Source organism: Microcaecilia unicolor, chromosome 6, assembly GCF_901765095.1.
Source record: "Microcaecilia unicolor chromosome 6, aMicUni1.1, whole genome shotgun sequence".
In the NCBI taxonomy this organism is placed as follows: Eukaryota; Metazoa; Chordata; class Amphibia; order Gymnophiona; family Siphonopidae; genus Microcaecilia; species Microcaecilia unicolor.
The window spans coordinates 80345786-80369774 of NC_044036.1; the positions used below are offsets into that span (position 1 = coordinate 80345786).

Consider the following 23989-nt stretch of genomic DNA (forward strand, 5'->3'; position numbering starts at 1 on the left):
TAGTGTCGAACAGAACCAATATGTCAAGTAAATGAAAAAATAGGAATCACCTTTTCCAAAGCTAAGCCTATTTCTAACAGATAATATTAAAGTTTCTAAATTTAATCCATGTCAAAATCCATAGTGCCAGTCAATAAAATGATTAAAGTCATCAAGAAAATCATTCAACCAATGCCATCTGTTTAGAAAACCTATCCTAAAACTAGTACAAGGTTGTAGCAACTTTTCTCACCACTATAATATGAGGTTATTCTGTACAGGATAAACCAAAGCACAGTTTATTGTCAATGGAACCACCACTTCTTGGAATGAAATGTTATTTATGTGAAATCACATCCTCCACTACTTCTCCTACTGCTTTCATAATCCCAATTGAACAAGATGCATTTCAAGTTTGTCACTGGCCCATCCTATAAATTCATTCCAGTAGCATCTCTAGCCTCAAGTGCAACATTGGCAATACCACTAAAACTGATGCCTTAGGGAACTTTTTACTAATGTGTGAAAGTTTTGCATTTATCATACTTTAACAATGAATAGCACATGGTAAATACAAAAGCTGCATGGTAACTCTTGGGGGTATGCCCAACATGTCCTTTGCAGTTCCCACATTGAAAATTTCTTTACTGAATTTTAAGGCTCTTCGCAATTAGTATGGGTGCACTCAATACCTCAAGAGGAGGCATTAAACACTCCCCACATTAATTTCACATGTATCATGTCTTAACTGCAGTGTATAGCCTATACCAGTTCTCCACCCATAACCCACAAAGTTCCTGCCCCCTAACACAGCAATAGTATTGGTAGTTGATAGATTGGGTGTTGTTGTCATTTCCTTCACAATCATAAGTAGAGGAGTGTGGTAGCCGTGTTAGTCCACTCTTAAGGTTATCAATAGAAATCAAACAAAATAAAACATGGAAAAGAAAATAAGATGATACCTTTTTTATTGGACATAACTTAATACATTTCTTGATTAGCTTTCGAAGGTTGCCCTTCTTCGTCAGATCGGAAATAAGCACCCCCATCCTCCCACCCTGTCAGACTGTCATAGTAATGTTTGAATGTTTTCACTTATATACACTGTCAGCTAGCACATTTGCTTATTTCCGATCTGATGAAGAAGGGCAACCTTCGAAAGCTAATCAAGAAATGTATTAAGTTATGTCCAATAAAAAAGGTATCATCTTATTTTCTTTTCCATGTTTTATTTTGTTTGATTTCTATTGATAACTTCACAATCATAAAAAGTGGACAATTGATTCACAGCATTCAAAACCCTCAAGCAATAAGTTTTGTTCTATCTTTATGTGCAGCTCCTTATAAATAGCTTTTGAGGACAAAGATTTGCTTTTAATGCTAAGACAATGCAGTTTTCTCCGATGTCTTTCAAGACACTTCAATTCCTGTGGAGGGTTTTTTTTAACTCTCAACTCTTGTACCATGTGAACATAAGAACCTAAGAATAGCCATACTGGGTCATACCAATGGTCCATCTAGCCCAGTAGCCTGTTTCTAACAGTGGCCAATCCAGGTTGCAAGTACCTGACAGAATCCCAAAGAGCAGCAAGATTCCATGCTATTGATCACAGTGATAAGTAGTGACTTTCCCTATTTCTGTCACAATAGCAGACTATAAATTCTTCCTCCAGGAACTTGGCCAAACCATTTTTTTAAACTCAGATGCACTAAATACTGCTACTATATCCTCCAGCAACAAGTTCCAGAGCTTAATTTTCTTCTGTTTATTTTAAAAGTATTACAGTGTAACTTCATGGCATGTCCCCTAGTCTTTGTACTTTCTGAAAGAATAAATAATTGATTTACATTTACCCATTCTACTCCACATGGAGGGGCATAATTGAACGAAAACGCCTATCTCCATGGGCGTTTATCTCCAAGAACGGGTCCGTGAAGGGGCGGACCGAACCGTATTTTGGGAAAAAATAGACGCCCATGTTTTATTCAACAATGTGTGAGCTGGGCGTTTTTGTTTTTCAGCGATAATGGAAAATGAAAGCGCCCAGCTCAAAAACGAATAAATCCAAGACATTTATTCGTGGGAGGGGCCAGGATTCGTAGTGCACTGGTCCCCGTCACATGCCAGGACACCAACCGGGCACCCTAGGGGGCACTTTTACAAAACCAAAAAAACAGGTAAAAGAGCTCCCAGGTGCATAGCACCCTTCCCTTGTGTGTTGAGCCCCCCAAATCCCCCTCAAAACCCACTGCCCACAAGTCTACACCATTACTATAGCCCTAAGGGGTGAAGGGGGGCACCTACATGTGGGTACAGTGGGTTTGGGGGGGTTGGACGACTAATAAGCATTAAGCAGCACAATTGTAACAGGTAGGGGGGATGGGCCTGGGTCCACCTGCCTGAAGTCCACTGCACCCCCTAACAACTCCTCCAGTGACCTGCATACTGCTGCCAGGGAGCTGGGTATGACATTTGAGGGTGAAAATAAAAAGTTGTGAAACATCATTTTTTTGTGGTGGGAGGGGGTTAGTGACCACTGGGGGAGTCAGGGGAGGTCATCCCCGATTCCCTCCAGTGGTCATCTGGTCATTTAGGGCACTTTTTGGGGCCTTATTCGTGAAAAAACAGGGTCCAGGAAAAGTGTCCTAAATTCTAGCTAAAACTGCATACTTTTTTCCCATTATCAGTGAAATGCGCCCATCTTTGTTCGGCAGATAACCACGCCCCAGTTCCGCCTTCGCCACACCTCTGACACGCCCCCATCAACTTTGTCCGCATCCGCGACGGAGTGCAGTTGAAAACGTCCAAAAATCGGCTTTCGATTATACCGCTTTATTCGTTTTTGTGAGATAAACGTCCATCTCCCGATTTAGGTCGGAACTTGGGCGTTTTTCTCGTTCGATTATAAGCAGGTTAGTATTTTGTAGACTCAATCATATCCCCCACTCAGCCATCTCTTCTCCAAGCAGAAGAGCATAAACCTCTTAAGTCTTCCCTTGTATGAGAGGAGTTCCATCCCCTTAATCATTTTGGTTGCCTTCTTTGTACCTTATCTAATTCCACTATCCTGCTTATAATCGAATGAGAAAACGCCCAAGTTCCGACCTAAATCGGGAGATGGACGTTTATCTCACAAAAACGAATAAAGCGGTATAATCGAAAGCCGATTTTTGGACGTTTTCAACTGCAATCCGTCGCGGATGCGGACAAAGTTGATGGGGGCGTGTCAGAGGTGTGGCGAAGGCGGAACTGGGGCGTGGTTATCTGCCAAACAGAGATGGGCGCATTTCACCGATAATGGGAAAAAAGTATGCGTTTTTAGCTAGAATTTAGGACACTTTTCTTGGACCCTGTTTTTTCACGAATAAGGCCCCAAAAAGTGCCCTAAATGGCCAGATGACCACTGGAGGGAATCGGGCCCTGACTCCCCCAGTGGTCACTAACCCCCTCCCACCACAAAAAATGAAGTTTCTCAACTTTTTATTTTCACCCTCAAATGTCATACCCAGCTCCCTGACAGCAGTATGCAGGTCACTGGAGGAGTTGTTAGGGGGTGCAGTGGACTTCAGGCAGGTGGACCCAGGCCCATCCCCCCTACCTGTTACAATTGTGCTGCTTAATGCTTATTAGTCGTCCAACCCCCCCAAACCCACTGTACCCACATGTAGGTGCCCCCCTTCACCCCTTAGGGCTATAGTAATGGTGTAGACTTGTGGGCAGTGGGTTTTGAGGGGGATTTGGGGGGCTCAACACACAAGGGAAGGGTGCTATGCACCTGGGAGCTCTTTTACCTTTTTTTTTGTTTTTGTAAAAGTGCCCCCTAGGGTGCCCGGTTGGTGTCCTGGCATGTGAGGGGGACCAGTGCACTACGAATCCTGGCCCCTCCCACGTACAAATGCCTTGGATTTATTCATTTTTGAGCTGGGCGCTTTCATTTTCCATTATCGCTGAAAAACAAAAACGCCCAGCTCACACATTGTTGAATAAAACATGGGCGTCTATTTTTTTCGAAAATACGGTTCGGTCCGCCCCTTCACGGACCCGTTCTTGGAGATAAACGCCCATGGAGATAGGCGTTTTCGTTCAATTATGCCCCTCCATATCTTTTTTGAAATACAGCGACTAGAACTGCACACAATACTCAAGGTGAGGTGATACCATAGAGTGATACAGAGGCATTATAATATCCTTTGCCTCATTTTCTCTCTCTTTCACAATAATTCATAATATTCTGTTTGCTTTTTTTGGATGCTGCTGCACACTGAGCAGGAGATTTCAATGTATTGTCCATGATGACACTTAGATCTTTTTGTTGGGTGGGGACTCCTAAAATGGAACCTCACATCAGAAAACTATGGTTAAGATTATTCTTCCCAATATGCATTACTTTACACTTGTCCACATGAAATTTCATATGCCATTTGGATGCCCTGTCTTCCAGTTTCCTAAGGTCTTCCTGCAATTTCTCACAGACTGCATGCATTTCAAAAGCTTTGAACAGTTTTGTGTCATCTGCAAATGTAATCACCTGAATTGTTTTTCCCATTTCCAGATCATATAAAAATATGTTAAATAGTACCGGTCCCAGTGTAGACCCCTGGGGCACTCCACTATTTACCTTTAAGTGCCGGGAAAGCATGCACAGATGCCCAAACTACTGCTGGGCATCTAAGTGCGACCTAAGATAGTTCATTTTGGCACGTAAGAAGCATGCATTAGTGATGTCATTGTGCATTCCAGCTATGATAAAAGAATCAGAATTGCTAAAATAATGCATTATAATATTAAAGCACTTAAAAAAACTAAAGAAGCTTGAAAATAATGAAAAACAATGAAAGTATAAATTATTTCACCTACAAACATTTAAAAATGCAGAGTTGATCCTAAAAAAATTGCTGAACTCAAATAACAGGACAAATCATAAAAATTAATAAGCAAAACTCAATTGAAAACAGAGATAATAACAGGGACACAAATTAGTAAATACCTCAATGAAAAGTGACATGGCAAACAGATAAATAAATCAAATCTTACAGAAACACTGACAGATCAGATTCAAGGTTGAGTCCATGTACTGTTAAATCAGAAGATCAGACATTGTTCCATTTTTAAGAACAGACTATCAGTATCTCCTCCTCTGCATGAAGGTCTTGGGATGGATAGTACAAAAACTGGTATTCTTCAAAGACGTGACCTTGTGCTATACTGTGCTCCACTAATGGTTTATCCTTGAGTTGTCTCTTGATGGCACCTTTGTGCTCAATTATCCTTTTGTTAAACGCTCTCTTTGTTTTTCCCATATAGAGGAGATTACAAGGACAGAAAGCAATATATTCCTCTCCTTTTTACAATTAGAAAAATGTCTGATATTATATATTTCTCCTGTTTTAGGATAAAAAAGTTCTTAATTTTTAAATTAACATTACAAACAGAGCAAGAACCACACTAGAAGTATCCTGTTGGCAGTTCTGCTTCTCAGGGGCGTATCTGAAAGTTGGTGGTAGTGGGGGCCGGAGCCAGAGTGAGAGGGCACATTATAGCCCCCCCCCCCCCCCCGCAGCCGCCATTTCTGACCCCCCCCCGCCGCCGTCACCTACCTTTGCTGGCGGGGGACCCCAACTCCCGCCAGCCGAGGTCCACTTTCTCCTGCCGCTTTTAAGTTCTTCTTCGTCCTAGGCTCCGTCACTCCGTGCTGTTCAAAGAAGCTGGCGCTGCTACCTCAATCCACTTTCGGAGTCTAACGTCGCTGCACATTGTACGTGCAGGATGTCAGACTCACAGAAACAGAATCTGTGAGTCTGACGTCCTGCACGTACAACGTGCAGTGACATCAGACTCCGAAAGTGGATTGAGGTAGCAGCGCCAGCTTCTTTGAACAGCACGGAGTGACGGAGCCTAGGACGAAGAAGAACTTAAAAGCGGCAGGAGAAAGTGGACCTCGGCTGGCGGGAGTTGGGGTCCCCCGCCAGCAAAGGTACCCACAGCAATGGCGGGGGAGGGTTGGTGGCAGTAGGGGGTCCAGGGCAAAATCTGCGGGGACCCAGGCCCCTGTGGCCCCACGCAGATACACCCCTGCTGCTTCTGCCACTCTTTGGTCTCCTAAGTAGGGCCAATGGAATCAACATATCCCTTAAGTTGCATTCCTTTTTATAGTCTATAGATTGCAAGTAATTCTCAAATCAATTACATAAATGCTCGGCAAACACATATACCTCTTTTAATGTGGATGCCTCGCTGCTCAGAGTTCACCTTTGAACATTAGATGTAAACTGCTGGCGAGCATCGTCATAAGTTTAAAAAAAAACCTCTCCATATATGCCTCTTTTATATTGTTTTAATTTTTCGAAAAGGATTTTATATAATTCTCTATTAGAGATACAATGGCACTTATTTGGTATGTGGCTCAAACTACTGGGTACGCTCTACAGCGAGCTCCTGTTTCACCAATGCTTCATTAGGAGCATAACCCGCAGCCACTTTGAGTACCCTTTTTATGTCCACTTTTACTGCAGCTTAGTAAAAGAGCCCCCTAATAACCTATGTAACTTTGTAAGTCTATGTGCTTTGAAAATGAGCCTCTTTGTATTGTTGTTTGAATATTTTTACTGCTGTAATTGTCTATAGCTTATGTTTGAGTTGTTCTTGCTGTACACCGCCTTGAATGAATTCCTTCAAAAGGGTGGTAAAAAAAAAAAAATCCTAATAAATAAATAAATAACTGAGGGGCCCTTTTACTAATCCATGGCAAAATGAGGACTGCAGCAGTGCGAGAACTTCTTTTGGGTGCGTGCCGGGCCAGTTTTTTACCATGTCCTGGAAAAAGGGCCTTTTTTTAAGGGGCCAGAAAATGGACGTGTGACAAAATAAAAACCAGCATGCATCCATTTTCGGCCTGAGACCTTACTTCTACCCACTGACTTAGCGGTAAGGCCTCACACGCTACCCGGGTGGTAGATATGCAGTGTGTGCCCACTGCTGTTTACTGCTGGGTAAGCACCACATGCATGCACTAAATTCAGAATTTTTATTTATTTATTTATTTATTTATTTATTTAGATTTTGCTCACACCTTTTCTAGTAGTAGCTCAAGGTGAGTTATATTCAGGTACACTGGATATTTCTCTGTCCCAAGAAGGCTCACAATCTAAGTTTGTACCTGAGGCAATGGAGGGTTAAGTGACTTGCCCAAGATCACAAGGAGCAGCAGCAGCAGCACTTGAACTGGCTACCTCTGGATTGCAAGACTAGGCCACTCCTCCACTCGGGGCATGTGGTAGCCGGGCAGTAATGCCAATTTGGCGTGTGCTGGACACACGTATGCCCTTATACACCTTTGTAAAAGAGCCTCTATTTGCTCTATGCAATAAATGCAGAGCATGCTCCCTTCATTTACTACAAGGGCTTTGCACTTATCACACGTTAATTTTTGCTTTAAACATGCAGTCAATAAAAGGACCCAAATATTTTTTCACTACTGACTAAAGATGGACAGTCATTTAAAATGATACAAAAACAATTAGTTTTTCATTTGTTTTGTGTTGTTTCACATCCAAAACCAAATGAAGATATTGTTTTCCTTTTCCATGTCATTTGGATGGAAGACTATAGGACCTTCTGAAGCTGTTGACAACCCTATAATTTCTGTCCAGTCCCCAGGAGCAAGTTCAAAATTCTCTGGTCTGCACTTTCTGCCTGCTGATCTTATAAGACAAGAACAGAAGGCAGAAAGAACCATGGGATTGTCTGTGTAGTTGATTAACCATCAAAGCTGGGAGGAAATCTATGAGCTACTGGCAGAGCCCCTCACCATCAGCAGCAAAAGAGAGAAGACAACCCGCTGCTGCCACAGGTATGGAGAGAGAGAGAAAGAGAGAAGGGGGAGGGGTGAAAGAAACACAAACACTACAATTGGAGAGAGGGAAGAAGCACAGCCATTATCCCCCTGATTCTATAAAGGTCACCAAAAATTGTGTGCAAATTTAGGTAGGTTCCCAATTTGCATGTGCAATTTAATAGAATAATGAGCCAATTAGTGCCAAAAATTGGCTTCTTAACAAGAAACTATTAGCAATAGATTTAAATGGGACAAACGTGTGTAAAGATAGGCATGGGATCCACACCTAAAATTTACATGATGTCCAAGAAAGGGGGAACGGAAATGGGAGGGTCATGTGTGTTTTGGGGTGGAATGGTGGCATGGTTTTGATTTACTTGTGTAATTATAGAATATAGGTGCTTCACGTGTAAATTTAGGCATAGGCATTTGCACCGTTTTCATTGGTGCAAAATGGCAGTGCCTAAAGTTATGCACGACCTTTTCGCTTAAGCGTTTATTCTATAAACCATACTGAACTTTAGGTGCAGTTTAAAGAAGACCACTTACATGAGCATTATTCGGTGACAAATTTTAGGCATCATATATAGAATCTAGTCCTATGTGGGGGAGGGGGAGGAAGAAGCACAGACACTACTGGGAAGGGGTTATTTGGCAACCACAGGATGGGCTCCCGTTGCAAGGGAAACTGCTAGATGGGGGAGGGTGGGGTAGGCAACAGAGGTGCTCATTACCTGTAATACAGACTAATTGAAAGAACTGGAAAATAAAATAAAATAGATTCCCTGCAAATGCCTATTACTGACTTGATTAGATCCAACAAGGATTTATGATCATGAGAGTCCATACCCAATTTTTATATAAACAAAAGACCAAGTTTCAGAAGTCAATTACTTCCTCTCTTCTGTTTACATAATGAAAAAAGAAACGTATACAGTTTAAAATGAGGTTAACTGTTGTTTAACCATTCAAATGCTAATTCAGCCTTGATATATAGATTCAGTCTACTGCAAGGATTCTCAGCCCAGTCCTCGGGACATGCTCAGCCAGTCAGTTTTTCAGATGTTCACAATGAATTTGCATGGGATGAATTTGCATACACTATCTCCATTCTATGCAAACCTCTCATTCATATTCATTGAAGGTATCCTGAAAACCTGAGTGGTTGAGAGGTCCCTTTCACAAAACTACAGTAGAAAGTGGCTTTAGCACGCCCTTAATCGGGTCTCTCCCATGTGCTAAGGCCATTTTTACCGCTGCCGGAAAATGGCCAATTTTCCACTTTCTGAATTAACAGCCATATGATAATTTTGATATTAGAGCATTGCTATTACAAAAAAATTAGCACGTGAGCTCTTACCGCCATGCATTGCAAAGTAGATGTGCCGATTAGCACAGAAATACCTCATTTCTGCCTCCAAGGCATGCTCCCCTCCCAGAACAAATAAAACATTTTTTAGCACATGGTTTATGCTTGCACATTCAGAATGTACTGCAGGATGCCTCAGCACAACCCACAGTAAACCCTTTTAAGCTGCGACAAGCATGCAGTAGTACTTACCACAGCTTAGTAAAAGGAGCCCCGAGTGTGGGTTGAGAACTGCAATCTACTGTATAACGATTAGTCATAATAAATAATAATAATTTTAAAAGCCATTTCTACAGGTAAAGCAGTGCTCTATGTGAAAAATAGGTTTTATAAAACTGAGCACCTGATATGCATGTGGGTGGTAATTTTCAAGAACATTTTCCCTGTGTAAAGCCTGTTTTACAATCAGAAGGTTTATTTTTTTTTTTTCTAATAAAATGGTGCGAACATATATGTGCTTATGCACTGAAAGTTTGTGCCTACTTTTTATGCAGTCTATCTGTGGGCATTTCTGGGGACATAGGAGGTCTTTTTCATAGGTGTGCTGGCGTTTTTAGTGCGTGTTAAAAATAGGTGTGTGCTAAACGCTAAAGACGCCAATGTATTCCTTCGGGCGTCTTTTAACGCGCGCTAAAAATGCCAGAGCGCCTACGTAAAAGACCTCCATAGTGTGGGCAGAGGAAGGTGGGAAAATGATGTCCATGCATTTCTGTTTTTATAATACATGGGTACACACATGGGGCCAGATTCAGAAATCGCACCCAAGTTAGATGCTGGAAAAAAATTGGCACTATGTACTATTCAATAAAGGATGAGCTCAGCCTGTCCCCAAATAATCTAGATCTATCAGGTAAATTCGCTTTCTATAGCATTAATTCGATCCCAGGTGTGCTCCTTGCCAGGTCGTAGCATCAAGTGGCACTTCTTATGATTTTACTGCCAGTGAATATTGGTATTTTAAGGCCTTGTAATATTCATATTCGGTGTATATGTTGTAAACTGCTTTAATTGTACTACAGAAAGAAATTATATCAAATTCGTACTTCTTTACTCTATATATTCTGACCTTTACATAATGCTGCTTGCTGTGTATATTTCAGATAGTTAAACCCTGTATTTTTTATTACCAAAGAGAAGACTCCAACTCCTTAATCCAAATTCTTTCTTTAATGCAGTTGCTTACAAATATAAAGAAAACATATATTTGCAGTTGTGATGTACTGGATTAGGAATTCTGCCTCTTACAGACTGAGCCCCTGTCACAGGAAGGAGGGAATGGCACTGGCTGGTAATATACAAATACTTATTGGAGGATGAAAAACACCATGGATTACTGAGGGCCTGAGAGGACAAGCAGCAGTAGCACTTCCTCAGCATGGAAAGATTACAATTTTTTCAATGGGCAGCCGTGGCTGTCACTCATGTGAAGCTCTCTCAGTACACTGCCTTCTGGGCTGTTTGCCTCAGTCATACAAGCATTCAGTGTGAGCAAGGAGGTTAGATTGAGAACAGGAGATGGTATGAGCCTATCTAGCCCATTATCCCCCAGATTCTATATAGCGTGCCTAGAGATTGGCACCAAAATTCAAGCGAATTCTATAACAATGCACGTAACTTAACAAGCTTAGGGGCCCTTTAACTAGGACATGTAGGTGCCTACACACATCAAACATGCATCAATTTGGAACTACCGCCTGGCTATCACATGCCCCGGGTGGTAATTCTATTTTTTAATGTGCATCCGATACATGTGGCATGAAACCTTACTACTAAGTCAATAGGTGGCAGTAAGGTCTCAGGGCCAAAATGGACAAGCACCAATTTTTATTTTGCCGCATGTCCATTTTCAGACAAAGAAAAGGCTTTTTTTGCAGGCGTGCTGATAAATGGACCTGCGCACATCCAATACATGTGCCTACAACAGCACAGGCCATTTTTCGGTGCACCTTAGTAAAAGGACCCCTTAACAAGCTAAAGAGTGCTGATAACAGCACTTAACCATCAATAATGAGCACTAATTGGCACTAATTAGAATTTACGTGCACAACTCACTAAGCATATTCTTTAATGAAGTGTGCTGAACTTCTAACTTGCGCGGTCAAAAAGGAGTTATGGGTGGGGAAATGGATGTTTTATTGGCGTTCTGAAATTTACGCATGTAGTTATAGAATATGGCCCAGTGCACACAAATCTATTCACCGGGATTTACTCCATATTTTCACTGGTGTAAATGGATGCGTACAGTTTTAGATGCTGAGGTATCAACTAAGCATATTCTATAATTGGTGTCTAAATCTAGGCACTGATTTTTTTAGGCGCCATATATAGAATCTCCCCCTATATGGGCTGGAGTAGGTGGAGCTTGCTGGCAGTAGGCAGAGATTGCCACCATTTTCGCCTACCCAAACCAACAGCAAATGCTGTTGAAAATAATAGCAAAATATTATTAGAAATAACGGACTGCCTATGCATGGTCCATCTGTAAAAAGTCAAAAGCTGTTCCAATTAGATAGGCAGTGCCTTAAATGGTGGAGGACAAATAATTTGATTATTTTTTTTTATTATTTGACAGCTTTTTAATTTATTTGAAAGCTTCCCATATGTAGATATAAATATCATGAAATAAAAATTGAATATCACTAAAACAGCTTAAAAATTATTGTAGCTGGTGGAGAAACAGTAGTTATAAACTCTATATTTTGTGCTCATTTTTCTACATTGTTCTATACAATACAGATGTCCAGTTTCAGTGAGGATATCCTGTTTCCTAATGGGTTCATCTTAACTTCATCTGTTTTGTAGAAGTTAACATTTTAGATACACAAATGGATTATTCTGTTTTGAGCATGTTTCAAGTACAAGTAGCTTTATAAGTCAAAGTCAAATTAAAAATAAAATATTTTGTTTCATGCAAATCTCTTTTGTTTATACATAACTAAATAGGCTATAAGCCCCTTATGTAGTCCATTGGTTTTCTTGTATTTTGTTCTTGTGATGACTTATACTGTGCCAAAACTGAAAACACTTATCTCTTCTATCTGGTCAATAATAAAAGGAGCTCATGGTAAACACTATCCATCTTAAAAGGTTGTTTTGTGGCTGTACATGAGGAATTGTGATATTGAATAAATAATTATATGTTTTTGTTCCTAGTCATGTATCCAAGGGTTGTATAATCCTTTAAAAAAAGCCAGTTAATCATTTAACTTATTAGTGGAACATAACCACAGGGGCATGGTATGGTCACATTTTCAATATGGCAATACTAGAGCCCAGCTAAGGAACAGGTTATTTTGAGTTAGTCTTCACTGGACCAAACTTGCTTTCCTTGTGCCTTCACCATCCAGCTGGATAGTCAGTGTCTTAAAAGGTGGAGGATAAAGGATTTTTTTTTACATTTATATCTCTTGTTATCCCAAGCAAACTTGGGTTCTTACATGTGAAAATGCAGTGAGACAAAATAATAGAATTCAGTTCTATCATGGGAGCAAATAGATGAATATGTCTGAAACATTTACCAAAGTTGAGATTAGCATATATACCTAACGGAATTTAAAAGGCTATCCTTTAATGAAGCTGTATGTTCAGAAATCATAGCCATAAATATAGACAGTTATTCAAATATTATCACATGCTTACACCAGAACAGGCATCCATACACACATTGAAAAAGTAAACAACTTCTACAGAGTACATCCAAATCTTAATTTTTTTTTTCCCATTTCCATCTTCCAAAATTCTAGACAGCAGATGTACAGATCAGTAGGACCCAACGCAGTCCAAAACAAGTAAAGTCAGAAAAAACACAGTTTATACCTAATTGTTGAACCACCCTTAGGATTCACCATTGGTTTTAAAAAGCAAAACCATGTGCATGTAAGAACTGGATAAACAAATTAAAAGAAGGTTTAAAGCAAATACCCTTAATATGAAATACTTAGTAGCAATAATGAAACAGTGATGGAATATTCACATAGCAAGCAGTCTGAGCCAATAGATTTATTTTCCACTGAACATAATTAACAGGAAAAGCCATGTCCTCAAAAACACATTCAAAATGAGCAGCATCACTGGGGACCTTTGTATGTGAGCCCCCTTGCAGTATATCAAGCACCATAAATAAATACGTGTAAGCAGAGATACACATGTAGGCAGAGGAACTTCCACAATTGCACATAACAAGGGAGCCATTTAAAGAGCACAGCTCAAAAAAATCCAATTTTTGACATTTTGATTTGGTTTTCAACACCTGAGTGGTAAGCACAATTCCCTCCTTAAGTTCTCTCTAAAGCTGAAGCACTGAATAAAAAGTTATCCCACGGTTACACGTAATTGGAAGCAGGTATAAATGCAGACATGGAAAGTTTTTTTTTTAATAACATAGATGTATTGTCATGGGTAAATAAAGAACGCATATATATATTTTCAAGTCTGCCCAAAACCATGCCCAGTGCACACCTCTTTTAAATCTGTGTGTGAACATGAAATTAACTTAATAACATTGTTTATGATGGTAAATGAAGACCTGCATGGTCTGTCTCAGTTGTTTCCAAACCTGGTCCTGGGGACACCTCAGTGAGTCAGGTTTTCAGAATATCCACAATGAATATTCATGGGAGAGATTTGCATGCAGTGGGTATCCTGAAAGTTTGTCTGGCTGGAGTGTCTGCAGGACTAGGATTTGGAACCACTGGTCTTTCTAGTCTGACCAATAAGGCGGCCAGAGCCGCACTTGCCACTCCATTCTGGTTGAACTCCATGATCAAATACTAGCATCACAAACATGGCAGTCACACAATCATAGAAGAGTGGTTTTATAATTTTGGTTGTCCTATATCCACAAATTAGACCTGCATATAAATATATATATCCACAATATAGATATTTATATCTACCTATTTATAAATGGATAGAGAGGTAGACAGATAAATATATAGAGATATGTTAATTTAAAAACATAACAGCACATGACCAAATATATAACAAAGACTTGGGGATCCTTTTACTAAGATGCACTGAAAAATGGGCTGTGGTAGTATAGGAAAGAACCAGGCACACCCATTAAAGGGGGGCCGACCACAACCGGGCTGAAGGCCAGCAAAGACAGAAGTGTGGGGGAGGGTACAGGGAGGGCCCAGCTAGAGAGCAGAGGTAGTAGTGGGAGGGAAACAAGGGGTAGCAAGGGGAGGGGGCAGGAAAAAAGGGGAGGAGCAAGGGAGGAGGAGAGAGGAATTTGAACTGCACAGGAAGTCCTTTTGAATTTGGAAGCAGGAGAAGAGCAACCCTGGGCAGCAGCTCCTGAAATTTTTACAGGCACATGTTTTGTGTCTGCCCTGGGCAGAGCTTGTGCAGAGTACAGCCAAAGAAGCTCTTACAGCAGAGCACGATATTCCAGCAAATTGAGAACAAATTTTATGGTATGTAGACATTTAAAACTTTGTGCAAGGCATTTTAGCTTTCTTCTGCCGACCCCCATTTAGTTTTTCCAGGATGGCCGGCCATCTCGGGTTAGCTGCCTATCTCACGGCATTACGTGCACTAGGCTAGAGTCCCACATACGCTGCCCATGGCGCATGGCAGATGGGTTTGCCACAGCGCGGTTGCCATTTTTGGCCGGCCATGCAGTGCTCACAATCTGCAGTGCATAGCACGGCACTGAGGCACGACTAGGAAGACCTTGTGCACAGTACTGAACCGAGGCGCAAACTATCTCAGGGAGACGAAAACACCTTTAATGGTACGTCATTTTTGCTCTTCTCCTGCCTCAGCGGCACACCGCACGTTAAGATGCGGTGATGGCCGGCCACTAATAATTGGCCGACAGTTACGCACTATACAGCAACGGACCTTCGAGCCCCGTTGTGGCTGGCCACGCCGTGTTATCTAATTTGAAAAGTAAATGCGGTATAAGCCGTCCATGCCATTACGGCGACGGACCTTAAGCCCCGTTATGGCTGGCCACACCAGATTTTCGATGTAATGCGGCAAAAATGAGTGCAGTATAAATTGTTCATGCTGTATAAGCCGCCCAGGCCACGCAGAGCTATACAAGCCCCATTGTGGTCTGCCACGCCGTGTTATCTAATTCGGTAAAATTTAGTGCGGTATAAGTTGCCCATGTTGTATAAGCTGCCCATGTCACGCAGCACTACGGCCATGCTGTGTTTTCTACTCGGTCGACTACGCTTCATCCTAAACGTTACTTACCGGCGCCATGTCTGTATGATTGGTCTGCCATGCGATATTTGAGATGCGGGTTTTTGCAGAAACGTCCACATTGCGATCCTCGCTAGTCAGGGTCTTCTCTTGCGGGCCACTTAGGGGGAGTCCCAAATTGGCGGGACATGCGCTTCGCTACGCGTTGTAATTGCCCGCCCATACAGTCGGCCATTAACCTACAGAGGCACGTACGGCAGCGGTGAATTTCGATAGGGTGGCCATTTGCATGAGTGCCGATTGTAAAAACGGTGGCCACTTTCAATACACCGCCCATTCTGACTAGCAGTAAAATTTGGAAAAGGCAGCCAGTTTTATGGCGCTAAAATTCACTAGAATGGACATTCCAAATACAAATTTAACCGCAGCGGCCACCTTGGATACCGCACGCATTTGTGTCTTTGACACACGGCATAGGCTGGAACAATTGATATCATACCGTTTGGTGCCAGCATAGCGGGACACAGTACTTAGGGGCATCAGACAAACATATCGGTTACAGTATGCTACTCTCAGCTGCCGTTAGGATCATGTCCACGGGGGGAAGGGTTGGTACAACAGTGTTAGGCCTAGAGGGCCATGTGCACTTAGCGGCCATTTTTACTAGAGCGGCCACGTGGACTAAAGCAGCTAATTTGAAAACGGTGGCCATTTTGATAGAAGGACCACCAGTCTTACTGATTTATCTGCCGGATATATAACAAAGACTTGGGGATCCTTTTACTAAGATGCACTGAAAAATGGGCTGTGGTAGTATAGGAATGTGTTTTGGCCGTGCGCAGAATAATTTTTCAGTGCATCTTAGTAAAAGGATCCCCAAGTCTTTGTTATATATTTGGTACCTCCATTACCCCAACTGCAGAGGTCTTAAGTACAAATCTTTACATGCATCTAGCTTCTCTTATACCTGTACACAACTATGGAATAAACTACCTAACACCATAAAATCAACGCATGATCTGGCAACCTTCCAAAAATTACTAAAAACCTACCTGTTCAAAGAGACTTACAAAGAGAATCCTCCATAATGTCTTGACTAATCTACATCAGTACTAGCCAATATTGAACTCTCTAAATTAAGACACATTAATCCACATTATCATTACTGAACATTATACCTTGTCTTACCCCCGCTCACATATTCTGAATTACTTACTTATTACTTCTAATTTACCTGTTTTTCTTTGTACCTTATTTGCAACAATATTTTGTATTCTGTTAATGATGTCCGCCTTTGCGACATAATGTAAGCCACATTGAGCCTGCAAATAGGTGGGAAAATGTGGGATACAAATGCAGCAAATAAATAAATAAATAAATGAAAATAGACGTGCGGCAAAATGAAAATTGTCTCGCATCCTTTTTGGGTCTGAGACCTTACTACCAGCCATTGACTTAGCGGTAAAGACTCACGCAGTAACCAGGCAGTAAGAATATTTTCTGACGCACGGATTGGACGCGTGGCAAAAATGAAATTACTGCACGGGCTACATGGTAACCGGGCGATAACTCAGAATTGATGCGTGTTGGGGCGCATAGGCACTTATGCGGCTTAGTAAAAGGGCCCCTTGATTAGTCAATAGTTTAATGTCTTTGGCAATAGGTGATGTGATTATATCAGCTAGCTTCCATTCAATTTTTTAGAATAGAATACTTAAAGCAAAGGTGCTCTATATTTTCAACTATAGAAAAAATGATGATTGGCTGCTGCAGTTCTATAACTGAATTCTTTCCCATTCTACAAGCTCCTGGTATATCCTTCCACATGTGTTCCTGCTTCCTTCACAGCCGCCTGGCACAGCGCCATACTGCTAATACATACTCTGTGCACAAGAAATCATTCTGACTGGGCAGTTCATAATGTATTAACATTTAAGAAGATTTTTAGTTGTATATAAATTCAGTCTGCCTACTAAACATAGAAATAATAAAAGCAAAGTCATTTTTCTTTTGAAAACAGCATTTAATGCTACATGACAATATTTTGGATTTGTGATTATTACACCTGAATGGATCCTCCCTGCTGAGTTCTGCCCATCTAATAACTACTCTAAAACATACACATGAATCCCGGTATCTTGTCTCATACCTTCTTACAATGGCCCAGCTGACGTGTGCCTTTGGTAGAGTAACTGCAAGTGCTCTAAATACAGTTGGGTTGAGCAATTGAAAATTAGTATGCACTGTAGCAAGGGTCTGTGGGTACTTTTATCCGGTGGTAGCCCGGCAATAACTGAGCAGCCACAGTGCTGCCTGATTACTGCTGTGCATGTCCTCTGCGCTAGAAAATACAAAAGCACTTATGTACTTATGTATTTAATCACCACGTTCTGGAAGCCGGAACTACCGCCGGGCTCCTGCAGGAGCCCGGCAGTAGGACCGATTTGGTGCACTGTGATGCAGAAGTACGGCTACCGTTCCTTCGTAAAAGGGCCCCATACTGCGGGAGTTACTAACCTGTGAGACTGAGTTACCACAGGTTAGTGACCCCTGCAGTAAATTTAGCTGTGGTAGACTGTGATATGTTATTGCAGCTTAGTAACAACTCCCTCCCCCCCCCCCCTGAACTTAGCTCAGAATCATACAGCCCTGCTGCAAAACTTGTGTGGCACTTACACCCCAGAGCTACTCTTTTTATATATTGAGCTTATATTGAGCTTATAAAACAACCGCTATTAACAGATAAGGTGAAAATAGTCTTTTGTAAGAAATCCATGGTACATGTTGCAAATGATCATTCTCATTGTTTTTCAAGAAACATATGTAGCTATTTCACAGGTGCAGTAAACTGCTGCATTCTACAACAGATAATGCAATGTCACAAATCAATGTCACAAATAGCCCGATCTGCTTACCGCCAGGTACATTGCTGCATACACACTCAGAGCTGCTTCTTTGGATGGAAATGATTTCCTAGCTCTGATGATAATATCTGGGTTGCCAGTACAAGCCTGTGCTTCAGTGATGAACTGTGTAATCTGCTGACAGCCAAGTGCCGTGTAATTGGGTTTACAAACTGTAAGAAAATGCGGTGCCAGATTTCCTGTCACGACTTGTCCAGCATTTACAAAGATATCAGTGGCAAAGAGTCCAAATGTATAAATTCCTGAAATAAAAAACAGTGTTAGTTTCTGTTTAGAGCTTAGAGGAAGGGCTATAGATTCTATAAGGTGCACATATGAGGCCTAGGTAAATTGATTTAGATTAAATCTAAACTGAATTTGATTTGGTGTGGAGCTACGGTTATGGGTGGCTCATCAGAATTGAAGCAGGACAGGCTGTGATTGGAATAAAATAACCTTGGACCTTCTTCAATCCAGACTGAATTAATCTTTACAGATCCAACCTTATATTCAAAAGCATTCAAATTTTGCAATAATTTCAAATATGTCAATTGCACCAAGGATCTCTGGTTAATACTATTTTGACAGGAAGCAATGAACATCATTCAAAGGGGCCCTTTTACTATGGTACACTAAGCCCTAACACTGGATTAGTGTGCCATAAAAATATTTAGACCCCCCCCCCCCCTCCAGCAATGCACATGCTAATTCATGCTTTTTTGTAGTTTCTCACATGGACTACTGTAATGCAGTCTATGCAGGTCTCCCTCAATTGGACAATAAATATTATTGTACAACATGACAGCTAGATTTCTCTATGATGTTTCCTGATTTGACTGTTGCTCACCTTTTTTACAGTCCTTTCATTGGCTCCCTGTTTACACATTAATTTTAAGGTTCTGTGCCTAGCTTTTAAGGCACTCCACCGGGGTGTCCCGTCTTATCCCTCAAACCTGATTTTCGTCATATACCCATTCTAGGCAGCTTTGCTCCTTTGACGTCCACCGTTTGGTTCTCCCTTTATCCAAATCAGCTCTTTAAATCATTTAGACTGCTTTAAAAAATCTTTTTCTTTGAAGAAACTTTTTTTTTTTCTTCCCAGGGTCAATAGTACCTGGGACAATGGTTTGTTAATCCATTAGTGCCCAATGTTCCAATATTGAAACAAATCAATATGTTACATTGGACACTAATGGGCTAAGGAGTAACAGTTTGCTGCTTATTTGAGTGTCTGGTTTATTATTTATTTATTTAATTTATTTATTTGTTACATTTGTATCCTACATGTTCCCACCTATTTGCAGGCTCAATGTGGCTTACATAGTACCGGAAAGGCGTTTACAGATTCTGTTGTGAACAAATACAATGTGATGTTGTGGTAAGATGAAGTTCATATGGCAGAGCCACAATAAGAATCGTAGAGTGGAAGAGTAGAGTTATGTTCATTACGTGCTTTAGTTTTCTTGTGTAGCCAAGGTCAGGCATTTAAGTTGGATCGGGAGGGTATGCCTTTTTAAATAGGGTGGTTTTTAGTATTTTCCGGAGGTTTAGGTGGTCGTACGTCGTTTTCAAGGCTTTTGGTAGCGCGTTCCACAGTTGTGTGCTTATGTAGGAAAAGCTGGATGCGTAGGTAGATTTGTATTTAAGTCCTTTTTACAGCTTGGGTAGTGTAGATTTAGATATGTTCGTGTTAAATCGGAATGCGTTTCTGGTTGGTAAGTCGATTAAGTCTGTCATGTATCCAGGCGCTTCGCCGTAGATAATTTTGTGAACCATGGTGCAGATTTTGAAGGCAATGCGTTCTTTGATTGGGAGCCAGTGTAATTTTTCATGGAGGGGTTTTGCACTTTCAAATCGCGTTTTTCCAAATATAAGCCTAGCTGTCGTGTTTTGAGCGGTCTGAAGTTTCATTAATCTATTTATCTATATTAACATATATGTTTTTAACTTTATTTTATTAATGTACTGAATGCTCTTTTGTCTTTGTCTTCTTTACTATTGATAATGGTGTTCCTTTCTTAAACATTTTTAGTCTGTACATGGCTTTGACCCGTTCTGGAAAGGTGGTATAGAAAGTTTTCAATAAACTATAAAATCTAAACTAGTATCGTAGGGCGCACTAAAGTGTTTTGTAGTAGTTTTCCGGTTTGCATATGCTAATTGTGCACTATTTATTTTTTTGACATTTTTTGTGAGGGGGTGTGGCATGGACATGGAAGTGCTAACCAGCTAACCTGTTCACATTAACATGTGGCGTTAACATGGGAGCACTTGGGGATGAACTCTATAAATGGCACCTAGAAAACTGGCATTGAAAACAAACACTTAAACGGTATTCTATAAGCCATACCTAAAGTTCAGTGCAGTTTATAGAATAACGCTTAAGCCGAGAGGTAAATTTTGGTGCCGCCATTTGCACCAATGAAAATGTGCTGCAAATGCCCATGACTAAATTTATGCACAGAGAGCTTGTATTCTATAATTACATGTGTAACTCAAAACCATGCCCCCGATCTGCCCCAAAACACAGGTCCCTCCCATTTCCACAGCTAAATGTATATACATACGTTTCAATTAAATCTAATTAATACCAATAATTACTTGTTAAATAGCCAATTATTGGCACTAATTGGCTTGTTATTCTATTAAATTACATGCACAAATCAGTCATATACCTAAATTTGTGCACACTATTTTGGCAACTTTTATAGAACCAGGGGGGTTAGCATCTCCTAAATAGGAGGTGCTAAGTTCTCCCACATTAATATTTTTGCAAGCCTCACATGCTAATGAAAAAGGTAGCACAGGACCCCCCCCCCCCCAAAAAAAAATACCTTTTTTGAGATATGGTAAAAATGGACTTAGCACAGGAAAGTCCAGTATTAAGATGTACTAAACTCAGATTTTTCTACTACTTAGTAAAAGGGCGTCTAAGTAAGCATCTCATATATAAAGTATTTAAACCAATAATGACTACTATAACAACCTACATTTTTATTTATTACTCAGCCACAATGAACCAGAACATTTTGGGTGGTGAAAAGTGCTGGAAAACTTATTGCAGCTTTGTGGATTATGGTAATCAGTCTCTGGATATTTTTTAAAAAGGTGATTGACTGACTTTCACTTTGACCTGTTTAGAATCTAGGGAGTTAAATACTGTGATTAATAACAGGAATAAAATGTTTTTTTTTCCTCTTTCAGAAGAACTTCAATTGTTCTCAGCCTCCTTTTATAGTGTATTGGCAATTGCAACATCTGCGTTAATGTCAAGAAACGTCTGCCAGGATTTAAAGTCAACATTTAATACCTGCAGTTTCAATGTAGTAAAAATATCAAGCAGAAAACAATAAAACTAAAATAATTCTTCTTTATAGAATGCCAACCATATCCCCATACCAATGAAACACATTTGAACTGCAAAACCTTCTGTACTGACTCTAATTCTGAAGATCTTGGTTTTGTAGCTTAGCTGTCACTATATTAAGTCAGACAGGACTTGTAAATAATTTAGACAGAGACTAATCAGGACTCAGACTGTAGTTTACATTAATCAACTGTTCATCACCATTACCCGCTCATAATTTTAAATAGGATTAACCTGATATAATATGTTGCATATAGCTGCAGTATAATATTCTACATATCCACATTCACTTTAGTCTTTTCTGTCTAGTTTTATCGGGTGATGTTTCGCACTGGAAGGAGGTGCTTTAAATGTTTCTGTTTCATGTCTTACACTCTACGTCCTCTCTCACTTGTTTCTCTGCTCTTCATTGCTTTCCATTGTACAAGAGAGACAAATAGCCACAATAAGCATACACCACCCATTGCTGCATAGAGGACTGAATCACCTGGAGTAGATTCCTAAAGTGAAACCCTGAATGCTTGCCCAAAAAATGAGATTTAAGCTGGAACTTAAATTTTGGAATTGACAGTTTGGATCTTAGAAAAGGGGATAAATCATTCCAAAATTTTGGTGCAAGGAAGTAGAAGGCCAAATGTCTAGTGCAGTGTTTTTCAACTGATGTGCCCTGGCTGCTCACCAGGTGTGCTGCAGAGTCTGTGGGGATCTCGCAGGAATCCCCATCCAGGTCATAGGTGTCACCTCACTAGCTTCCTCCTCCCACCTCTCGGGTCTCTCTCCTTGCTGCCACAATTCTACAAACTTTGCAGTTGCCAGCAGCTATTAGAACAGGCCTTCCTCTGGCCAGCCCTGGGGTCCTTTCTTCTGGCACGACTTCCTTTTGCCACATGGGATGCAGAAGAGGGGAAAACCTCCAGATGGCCAGTGGAAGGCCTGTTCTAATAGCTGCTAGAAGCCACAAAGTTTGTAGAATCAAGGCAGAGAGGAGAGAGAGGCCTGAGGGATGGGAGGAGGAAGGTAGGAAAAGATATTGGGCCCATGAGAGGAAACAGAGGTGAGGAGGAGAGACAATACCACAGAGGAAAATGAATGAAATATTGCACATATAGGGAAGGGAAAAGGGAAGACATGCTACACATAAAGAGAAGGGAAGGGAAGAGACAAGACAGGCTGAACATAAATGGAAGGGAAGGAAGAGGGGAGACAGGTTGAAAATAAAGGGAGGGGAAGAAGGAAGACAGGCTGCACATGAAGGGAAAGGAGGAGAAGAGGGGAGACAGGTAGCACATGAAGAAAGAGAAGAGAGAAGACAGGCTGCACACGAAAGGAAGAGGGAAAACAAGATAGATTTGAGAAGAAGGCAGAGAAATTGAAGAAAGCAGAACATGAGAGATCAGTGCCAAACGGACATAGAGCAGGAGATGAGAAAAGAAATAGCAATTGGAGAAGAGGGCCTGGAAACAGAGTAAAGAGCATAGACAGAGGGAAGCAGAACCAGATTGAGAACAAGATGATTGGAATAAGAAAATCATCAGACTACGAAGGTAGGACAAATGATTTTATTTTCAGTTTAGTGATTGAATTAAGTTGGTGTTGAGAATTTCCATCTGTCAGCTTTAGTTTGCACGGTGCAGGAGGACATGTATTTCTTTCTACTTCTCTGGTGTTGCACAACATGCAGAGTCTGGTTCCCTATTTTGAATCAGGTGAGAGTCATGTTCTGCATCTGCAGCTGAGGTGAAAGATTCTGCTGGCATGTGGTGTCTGTGTAAGAATCTGTAACAGTCCATCTTTTTCCAGTTTCCCAGTAGCAGGTATATTGGTGCTCTAATGTATTTCAGTAGCGTAATTAAATTAAATAACTACTTCTGAAGGTTACAGGTATGGGTGGGGATGGAGGAGATTACTTGCAGGAATGGGTGGGGATGAAATGGATCTTAGCAAGGATGGGCAGGTATGGGTCAGATTCCAGTGGTGTGTCTTGACAATTTTTGTATATTTACGTGTGCTGCAAGATGAAAAAGGTTGAAAATCACTGGCCTAATGGACTCATAATGGGCCTGTTTTGGGAAAGGAAGCATTAAATGATGTGAATCAAGAGAGTGAAGAGAATGACTAGGAGTATAAGAAATAATTAAAGAAGAAAGATAAGAAGGTGAACCCATATGAAGAGTCTTATGAACAAAACAGAGTTTTAAACCAAATATGATAACTGCCAGGAAACTAATGTAGTTTGATCTGCAAGAGAGACACCGAATCATACCTGCACGCCTGACACAGAAAACGAGCAGCAGCATTACAAAGGCCTATAAATGGCATATCTGATGAGAAGTGATACCAGCATAAACAGTATTACAGTAATCCAATCGTGAGATAACAA

At 40.9% G+C, this 23989-nt stretch overlaps 1 protein-coding gene across 1 annotated transcript in view; it reads right to left on the minus strand.

Annotated features, from left to right (window-relative positions):
* PLPPR5 (phospholipid phosphatase related 5) overlaps positions 1-23989 on the minus strand; it is a 322161-nt gene that overhangs the window by 73009 nt on the left and 225163 nt on the right. Inside the window, exon 5 of the mRNA XM_030207234.1 lies at positions 18255-18505. Within this exon, the coding sequence (XP_030063094.1) occupies positions 18255-18505 (251 nt within the window). The remainder of the gene's footprint in view (positions 1-18254; positions 18506-23989) is intronic.